Raw genomic sequence first — 9785 nt, 5'->3', positions numbered from 1 at the left:
AAAATTCACACACATCCAGAACAGTGCGTCTTCCAGTTCAAATTTACCGACTTGGGCAAATGTTCTCGTCACCATGACACCCGGCACAGATGTGCACATACGGTATCTGCGTGAGCTGAAATGTAACCGCATCGCAAGACATCAACTTGCCTTTGTCAGAATTGGTGAAATGTATAAAGCACTTTAACTGTTTTCTTCCAGGAAGCCCTTAAGCAGAAAAGCACTAACGTCATGCTCGTATGACAGCTGCCTGCGCAACTCCCTGTTTTCCTCCTCCAAAGAAAGATTCTTCTGGAATATTTCCGAGTTCTCCTCCAGGACGGCCAGATACTGCGTCAAGGCGATCTCGGCGGCGTCCCAGACTCTGAGCTTGTCCTCTGGGATGATGTTGGACATACTCTCCCAAAAGGCTTTATCCGCATCTGCGTCCCAGTCCAGGTAATGGCGCAGCGCTGAGCTCTTCATGCAGTGCACGCGATAGCTGACGAAGCTCAAAAACGCTGGCAGGACGTTGTTGGGATGGATGAGTTCCACCGTCGCGCCGGTCAGGTCTCCGTCATTTTGGCAGGCCTGCTCTCGGTGCTGCTCCTCGTACTTGAGCAGGAACGCCGCCAGCCTGTTGAGGTCGTCGTCGTAGAAGTCAAACGCGTTGAGCAGGCCTAGGAGCTTCTCGGCCGTGCGGCGCTCGTTGTACAGGAAGCTGAGATGCTCGCTGTTGTCCATCAAGAAGCCCAGCTCGTCGCACAGCAGCCCCAGCAGGGCCGCCATTGTCTTGGCGTCCACCTCGGCCACACTCTCGGCATACACCTGCGCCGCCATCTCAAACTTGTCCTGCGGCTGGATGGGGTAGCAGCGCTCCATGGCGGCGACGGGCCGCTCCCAGGTCAGGCCCAGGTGGGCGCAGAGGTGCGAGTCGGCCGCCAGCGCGCTCTCAGCCAGCAGCTTCACCTCGGCCACCAGCATGCGCGACATCTCCACGAAGGTCTGCGCGTCGGACAGGGCGAAATGCTTGATCTTCTTCTGGATGCGCTTGTGCTGCGCCATGCTGTGGCGGATGTCATCCAGCAGATATTGCTCACGGCGTTGGAAGCTCTCCTCTTCCATCTGGATATTTTTCATGATGTCGCTGAGCTGCACCTTGAGCGTGTTGACCCGCTTGCGCAACAGGTAGATGACCTCAGGCTTTTCGTCGCAGCTCAGCTTCCGGGCCTCCAGCACGTTGCGCTTGCCCTTGATCTCCTCCTGCTCGCGCTCCAGCTCCATCAGCTTCATGTCGATGGAGCGCTTGGAAGTGTTGCACTCCTCCTGCGCCAGCTCCAACTTGGGCATGGCATTTTCGTACTCCTCCATGGCCAGCTTCCTCTGGGTTAGCCACTCCTTGCGGCGGGCCCGCAGCTCCGTCTGGTAGCCCTCCCACTCGCGCAGGCTCTGCGTCAAGAAGACGTCGTGCGGGCTCTGGATATGTGCCAGCTCCTTGTTGGCCATGGTCATGCGCCTCACCTTGTCCATGCGCTCGATCATCAAGTCCAGGGCCTCCGTCTGCTTGCGGAGGTCAATGGAGTGGCGCTCGTCGCCATCCATCCAGTTCTTTTGCAGCAAGGCGATGAGGTTCATCTTGTGGTTCATCATTTCAGAGCACAGCGCTTGTTGACCGTTCAGGGCGTCCAGGAGGTCGGGCAGCGTGCTCTTGGTGGCGGCCTCAGCCCAGCCTTCCTTGATCTCCTGCAGTTTATTCTTGCTGAACTCCTTGGAGTTATCCAGGCGCTCCATACGCAGCCGCAGGGCCTCCTCGAACTTGGTCCACCGCAGCGACTGCTTGGCGTCTGCCGCCGTCTGGAGGTCGGTGAAGAAGGAGAGCAGCTCGAGATGCAAGCGCATGACTCGCTGGGCTGTCATGGGTTCTTCGGCCACGCCGGCTTGGGGAGCCTCATGGGCCTCGGGCTTGGTCGCCGCACCTTCCTGGCTCTGCATCTTTTCAAAACCTGATCAAGTTGTTGCCAGAAGTGAAAGAATGCACAACTTGCTGTCTGGTCGGACACCAACAAAAGCCAACGTTGCATCTTTACTCTATGATTAGATGATGTGCAATTACATCGCGGTCTCTGGTTGGGTGATGTCATTGCATTGCTTCATGATGTCGGGATTCGACACTTGTCTTGGTTTGTGAACAAAGGCCTTTGATCTACTAGTACTAAAGCAGTTAATCTTTTTATTTTCCCTTTGTGTACAAGGGACTTTTTTTTTTTTTAATTAACTTTTTAAAATAAAACACTGATTTGGACTTTTCATTTCCTTTTTGTGAACAAAGGACTGCTTATTTACCTCATGTTAACATGGGACTGACTTATTTTGAATGAAACACTTTGATTTGTAGTTTGTACTTTGAGTTCCGAGGAGTGATTTAGATTTTTATTGAATTTTGCGACCAAATTACTAAATTGCATTTTCTCTTGTATTTTTTTTTTTGTGAACCAATTACTTACTTTTATTGCCTCACTTGTTTTCTGGGTTTGGCCACGTGACGTTCCCAATGCGAGCCTGAGAGAACTTCGACTTTCAGTCGACAGCAGAGGGCGGTTCAGGATGATGACAATTGATGGGAACTGCTTTATTCTTATTCCGCGGTGGTTCCTATTCAAGCTGCAACAAATATACGGTGCAGTTTAATATCCTAGGTTTTTAGCTGTCTGATTTACTTGTTTTATATTTTTGATTCCGGGCACCTTGCGGACGACTCATTTTCGTTGTACTTGTGATAAATTGATTTTATTGTGATTGTTGGGCATTTTCCAAACGTAAGGAACTTCGTTTTTGGGAATTTATACCGAGAACCAACTGATGTTTTCCAACATTTTGTGGCAGACTCGTGACGTCAGGAGCGCTCGATACGAGAGACGCGCACTGCGGATGGGCGGAGTCGGCTCGGCACTGAGCGCTCCAAATGTTTCGTTAGCTGACCTAAACTACGAATAAACACACGCAAAGACAAAAGACAAGAATGGGACGTGGTGCTGTTGGACTTATCTCCACTCACCACCGTCGGTTGTTTTTCAGCGTCCCATTCCGGGGCGAGTAGCTTTTCCGCGGGGAGTCTAAAGACTTGCTTGGCGGCGCCGGCGGTGGGTGGGCGAGCGAGCTAGCTAGCTAGCATTGGAGCTAGGCTAGGCTAAACAGTTGGCTTTCATTTTCTAGCGATTTCACGGACCTCCCCGCCACCTGCGCCCGCCGGAGAAAATGGTGAGTGTCGATTAATTTAGCCCACGACTGTTCAAATGGGCCGATAGTTGAAATGGGGTTGCATTTTGAGCGGTTGCCACAGGGCCAGAAAGAGCTAAGCGTTAGCCGAGCACACAAGGTGGACAGTATGCGCCTCAACAACAACTAACATTTAACAATTTGTACGTAACAACGTGGTTTATGTATTTAAAACATAATTACAGTTGTTTGCATGACCAAAGTGCCTTTCCGAACATCGTATTGAAAACTGAGTTTGGGTTTTGTACTTGGATACATCAATATTTTTCTACTATATTTATACTATTTTACTATTTATATTTATATATATATTAATCTTGGAGCCGTGCGGCATTTGAACATCATGATTTTGATTTGGAGGAATGAGGTGAAAATAGGTGTGAGCAACATTTCAGATTAGGTTACGTCTTTTCTTTTACACTGCTTAGTCAGCGCAAACTTTTATTTATTGAATCATTCGTTCAGATAATTTTGGGATGATGGAAAGCTGTTTTTTTTTTTTGGCTTTTGTTTAATTAATAATTACCTATTGTACGTGATTGTGGGTGTTGTATAGCAACAACTTGAGCGATGCATAATTTGGTATCGCAAGCAAGGTGATGATTCCCCTCCTCCCCCTCCCCCAAATTAGTGATTTTGGTGGTGCAAAGACTTTGGGAAGCTATAACTAGAACGCTTCAGAGCCTCCCATCTTTGTTTGTTGAGCAGGTACACCTGTTGAACCCTCTGGAGAACCTGAGAAGCTACATTAACAACCGGCCGCCACTGGTCATCTTTATGATCAGCGTCAGTGCTGTGGCCATCGCCTTCCTCACCATTGGCTACTTCTTCAAGATCAAGGAGATCAAGTCTTCAGTGTTGACCGAGGTGGGTCTGTTTCGGTTCCGTGTGTGTTTGGCGGTTATTATGAATAGCTGCCACAAGGAGCAATAACGCTTTTGTATATGTACCAAGTGTGCACTGAGACATGTTTTTGGGGATTCTGGATGATTATTCCTCAGGACTGGAACACATTCCTGCTGCGCTACAACGAGCTAGACTTTTGCGTGTCGGAGAATGAGACCATCAAGCACGGTCTCAATGAGTCCACCACGCCTGAGAGCTTGGCTGCGACCATCGGGCAGGCGCGGCCTAGCACGCCGACGCCACTGCTGTCTGATGACTCGGGCTCCGTCAACATCTCAGTGCCCATCACACTCACCTTGGACCCCCAGCGGCCCTTCGGCGGCTATTCGCGTAACATCACCCATCTGTACGCCACCGTTCTGGGACAGCAGGTCGGCCTATCTGGTAAGAGAGAGAGAGGGGACATTTTTTTTTTTCTTCTTTCCTTTTTCTCCCCTCCAGCAGACATTTTGACTTGGAAGAGCATCGCCCTATGTAATGAGTTGACCTTTTATTTGCCTTTCAGGCCGGGAATCCCACGAAGAGATCAACATCACATTCACGCTGCCCGTGTCCTGGAACGCCGATGACTGCATCCTGCACGGCCACTGCGAGCAGGTGGTGTTCAGCACGTGCATGACCATCACGGCGGCTAGCAACATCTTTCCGGTCACAGTGTGAGTTTCCCCATCTATTAAAAAAAATGAAATGTATAAAGTGTACATTTAGATGCGTCTGAAAAGTGAATGGAGTAAGGTTCGCAGGCTAATGAAGTAAGTGCACCAACACACTTGCTGCACACCCATGCAACATCTATATTTCTGCCATCCATATTGTATGTCAACAAACGCATTTGCGTTTACACTTTTTTTTTTTTGTTACTGTTTACAGGCAGCCGCCACACTGCACGCCGGAGACGTACACCAACGCCACCTCCTGGTACAAAGTATTCACCACCGTGCGGGACTCGGACACCAAGTACAGCCAGGACTACAACCCCTTCTGGTGCTACAAGGGCGCCGTGGGCAAGGTGTACCACGCCCTCAACCCCAAGCTCACCGTCATTGTGCCCGATGTGAGTCAATGAGAGATGAGAGTTGTTCTTGTTTTGCGCCGATGCCACCACCACAGGTGGCTAACGGTGAAAGACGAATGGAACGTTCCGTGATACCGGGAATGGTACGAAACTAGCAATGCAAGTAATTTTACCAAGCAGATGCTGACATAAAAAGAAATATTTTTTTTTTTATATTTATTGTAATACTTTTTGATGTATTCATTTGAATTGGTTTATAATCATTTAAACATGTTATTAATCTGTGAATTTGACTTCATTTTAATTAAGTCAAATGTGTTAAATGAATACATGTACATTTGTTTACTAATGTTTAAATGAATTATATGAATGAACTTAATTTTAATTAACTTGAAGGCACGTGATGGTTCGCGCTTCTTTTTACACTTGTGCCACCGCTAAAAATGCTGATTCTATGACGATGACAGGTTGACCCTTCAATGAACAAATCCACATGGCATTATTTCCTATCAGAAAGTGGAACCCCGAAGTTTAACACGTTTCCTTGCTGTCATGTCATCTGTCACATGCAAAAATTTTCTTTCTTTTTTTTTTTTTTTTTACATTTTACACTGGCTGTTGTAAACCAAGCACTTTTCTATGACCAGGATGACCGTTCCCTTATCAACCTGCACCTGATGCACACCAGCTACTTCCTGTTCGTCATGGTTATCACCATGTTCTGCTACGCCGTTATCAAGGGCAGGCCCGTAAAACTACGGCAAAGCAGCCCCGATTACTTCCCCAAGAAGGTAGGTTTCAAAAGAAACCTAAAAAAAACACAGAAGCAATCTCCAACCCATTCTGAAGCACATCTCTTGACTAGAACTGTTCTTGTCTTGCAGGTGACATTGTCAGAATGCTAAGAGGGTACAAGAAGATACGTTAAGGTAACGTGACAACTGAAAAAAATAAATAAAACCACCCAGTGACGACTCACGGTGTTGTCAGGCGGACTTTCAAGAATGATTTCGAAACTCTCCTTGCAATGATGTTGGGATAGTCCAACCAAAGATATAAGTGCCTATCATCTGTGGTGTAAATATGACGTTGAGGATCCTTTTTTTTTTTTTCCCCCTACCTATTTTTATTTTTTTGTGTGGATTACTGTTGATTTGCCTCTGGAGTTCTCCAGTGCCATATCGGGGCGATGCAGTACATTGAGGAAGCGGCATGCCACTTCAAAGACACATTTGTCCAAATCATGCACTTGAGAAGTCAACAAAGGCAAAAAAAAAGACCCGCCCGCCTAAACGGGATGCGAAGAAGTACTTTTCCCAGGACCAGGTATATTTCTGAACCCACGGCTGAATTGTTTGCATCTGAATCGTGCTAATAACCAGTTTTAACATGTTCAAGAAGGATCCGAAGTAATTGGTCGCTGTTTATTAATAATTACTCAGCAAGACATTTTGCACTTTTCCCTTTATCAGACCAGACCATTTAGAAAACTCATAGTCGAGACTTTGATGCAGTCTGCAGTAATGCAAAAGTGTCTGTCGATTTCATGGCAGCATCCCATTTTTCGTTTGTTCGTCCAACTCAAACAGAACACAAATTTGTGACATCATATGCAAGTCATCCATCTAGTCGCACGCCATCTAGCAAACTCTAAAATGAAGTTTTTATGTATTAATTTTAAAGATAAATATGTTGTGGGCGGCTTGTAACATGCTAAGCAACGTTGAAGTTCAAGTCGCAGAGTTTGTTTGCTAAAACGACTTGCCTCCGCTTAGGTGAAACTTTTTGCATCACAATGTTTTTGTCTGTCTCTCAGTTAGCATGCAAGCCTTCCTTGTCCATGGCTAAGTCAGGAATCTGCGGACTTAAAATGCAAAACCTTTTCCATAGCCTTAGCTGGCTTTTAAAAACAATAGAAAACTTGTTTTCTTTACATAATCACTTTTATTTTTTTATTTTGATAAAAATGATTGGTCTGTGATCATGCATGTAAAAAGTGATTTTTTTTTTGTTTTTTTTTCTTTTAAAATGTCAATTGCTCATCTGTGTTCACATTGTGCGCGACTTTAGCACTTGAGCGTAATGAATGCCAATTATATTCAAGTAGCGTTACGTGACTGGAATGAAAACTTTGGCTTGTTCTAAATTGTTTGCATTGCATTTGTTTTCTGTCCTTTCCTTTGTCAGTGAGCAATCTATTTCCTGGTTAACGTTAACACATTTGCAGATGGTGGTGTTTGATTTATGGTAACTGAAAAAATGAGAATCTTCCTGAGTCTGAGCGGGCTTTAAAAAGTTAGGACATTTTTTATTTGGCCTAATTGGTTGTCCGCCCTCACTATTTTTTTTTTGTCTCTTAAAAATGATCGGTCAGTGTTCATGTGCAAGATACTTGGCATGTTAGCGGAATGTAAAGACGTCGCCATTCGTCATTTAAGCATTTTATTTTATTTTTTTATTTTTATTTTTTTGCTTTTGTGTTTGCGTTGGTTTTGACGCAAAAAAAGATGAACTTGCCTTAACTGCGTCGGATGAAGTTTGCGTCTTTGTTTTCTTGTGAAAATCAATGTATAAATATTCATATCAAGCCTCCTTAAATTATTTAATTTTTTGAATTACTTTTGTTGTTTAAATACTTAGCGCACCTTCTTCTTTACTTGCACATTTTGACTTGATTTTATTTTGAATAAAAAAGGGGGAGTCATTATATTCCTGCACCAAAAAAATCTTTAATTGTATTTATGATTGAAGTAATTTATTTTTGTCTATAATGATAGCGTGCGAAAGGACTGAGTGTTTGACGCGATTCTCTCAAATAAACATTTGACAATCATGTATCATAAACGCTGGATATATCATTTGTCGCAAACCTGCTGAAATATACTTTTTTCCCCACATTGTTTACTTAACTCTTCTTCAACTGACTTCCACAGAACGTATCCAATGCATGTACTTTCTTTCCCCTCAATCCTGCAATCCAACATCATGAGACTATTTGTTCATTTTATTAAATCAAAGTATTGGCACAAATAGTAGCCCAGGGCATTTATTTGCTGCAGGTGCATGTTATGTACATATTACAATTAATATCATGAAAAGGTGGACTTGAAATAGAAATATACGACTATATTATGGTGGAAATGTATAATAGTATTTAGATTGAATTTAATAAAAAAAAAAAAAAATTTTTGTTACATTAATTGTATGGAATTTAAGTGCAGTTTTTCCCAGTCGTGTATATAAAAACTAATTTCATTTAATTAAATGTCTTTTTTTTTAGAATTAGTAATTGTTGAATTAAAACAAATGTACTGTAATAGAATTATCTCAAAGTGCAATTTAAAAAATATATTCAGAATTTCATAGATTGATCTTGGTTTATTTGTTATTTTTAAATGAATTCATTAATTGGTTTTTAAATTTTCACCATTCTGCTGTATTATTTTTTTTGTTTGTTATTCTAAATTTTGTTTTTGTAAATTATAATTCTCTCGACCCTGAATCACTCGAGACAACTGTGGTATCAATATCCTCACTGTCATGGCATCAATATTAAGCATAACAAATTTCACTGACAGTTTCCATCCACCCTGATGGAAAGTTTGTCTACAGATGACCCTATTTGCTGTAATTTTGTCGAGCGGTGGCTCTGAACTAATAGCGCTTGTGAAAATGTCATGAACAGGTGTATGATAATATCCAAAGGTGACCCTAAATCAATCAATCTCAGTTGACCCTTAATCCTTAAAGGAAACATGAACTGGTGACCCTAAATCGATGACTTGTTTAATTGTTTAATCAGCAGGTCACCATAAATCAATCACTCTCACAACAATGCATGAACTGGTGATGTATCAGTGTTGCGTAAATTGTAGCCACGGGTGAACCTAAGTCAATCAATTTCAGTCACAGGTGACCCATAATGAACCAGTGACCCCAAATCAACCACTCTCGTCATGCGTTTAATCAAACCATCACTTGTGCAACCATTTCAACCATGCTTAAAGCCTCACGCATTATTTCTTCTCTATCACTTAGATGGCCCTACATCGATGCCACTTGGAGCAATTTTATCCACAGGCGACCCTAAATCACTCGTGAAAATTTTGACGGGCTTAAGAATTTTTATTTATTAGAACTCTGGTTTCCGTTTGGACATGTATAAAATACCTTTGAGGTAAATGTGCATTTGAAAGACGCAGTTCACGGGGCGTTTTGCGTTTTCACCACCAGGGGGCACTCTTGACTTTTTCAAGACGAGCTGCGTCGCTTTCCGTTTTATCTCCAAATTTGAGGACGAGCTCAACAACAGCCATTTTCTTGACAAGAACAAAATCCCTCAAACCACTTAAGACACACTCAGAAGCGTTGCTGACATTCACTGCGTCAATACTTGTCGTCGTCTGGAGCAGCGGGTGGACATTTGTAGCTGCATTTTATTTGTTTGTTTTGACAACTTGTTGACTTATTTGGGGAAACTGCGCAGCGGTTGACTTGAACATATCCTCAAGATACGTCAGTCGAGCCACTTTACCAGGGATGCAGGTATCAAATATTTTGGTACTTGAATAATATCTATAAAATAATTAGATATTTGAATAACGACAAT

The 9785-nt window shown here is 43.5% G+C and overlaps 2 protein-coding genes across 2 annotated transcripts; one reads left to right on the top strand and one right to left on the bottom strand.

The window, feature by feature from the left end:
- Window positions 1–183: 183 nt before the first annotated feature.
- LOC148320399 (dynein regulatory complex protein 1-like) lies at window positions 184–1971 on the bottom strand. Its single transcript, XM_088278828.1, has one exon. It carries the CDS (start codon window positions 1969–1971, stop codon window positions 184–186), a length of 1788 nt encoding a protein of 595 aa, XP_088134954.1.
- An 884-nt stretch (window positions 1972–2855) lies between these two features.
- On the top strand, window positions 2856–8073 carry tmem248 (transmembrane protein 248). Its single transcript, XM_088280333.1, has 7 exons — window positions 2856–3237; window positions 3964–4122; window positions 4257–4545; window positions 4667–4817; window positions 5032–5215; window positions 5824–5967; window positions 6061–8073. The coding sequence occupies exons 1-7, from the start codon at window positions 3235–3237 to the stop codon at window positions 6079–6081; spliced, it is 951 nt and encodes a 316-aa protein (XP_088136459.1). The 5' UTR covers window positions 2856–3234; the 3' UTR covers window positions 6082–8073.
- Window positions 8074–9785: the final 1712 nt, after the last annotated feature.

Source organism: Idiotropiscis lumnitzeri, chromosome 17 (assembly GCF_059441095.1).
Source record: "Idiotropiscis lumnitzeri isolate Australia: NSW breed Sydney's pygmy pipehorse chromosome 17, RoL_Ilum_1.0, whole genome shotgun sequence".
NCBI lineage: Eukaryota > Metazoa > Chordata > Actinopteri > Syngnathiformes > Syngnathidae > Idiotropiscis > Idiotropiscis lumnitzeri.
This window is presented reverse-complemented; position numbering and strand designations above follow the sequence as displayed.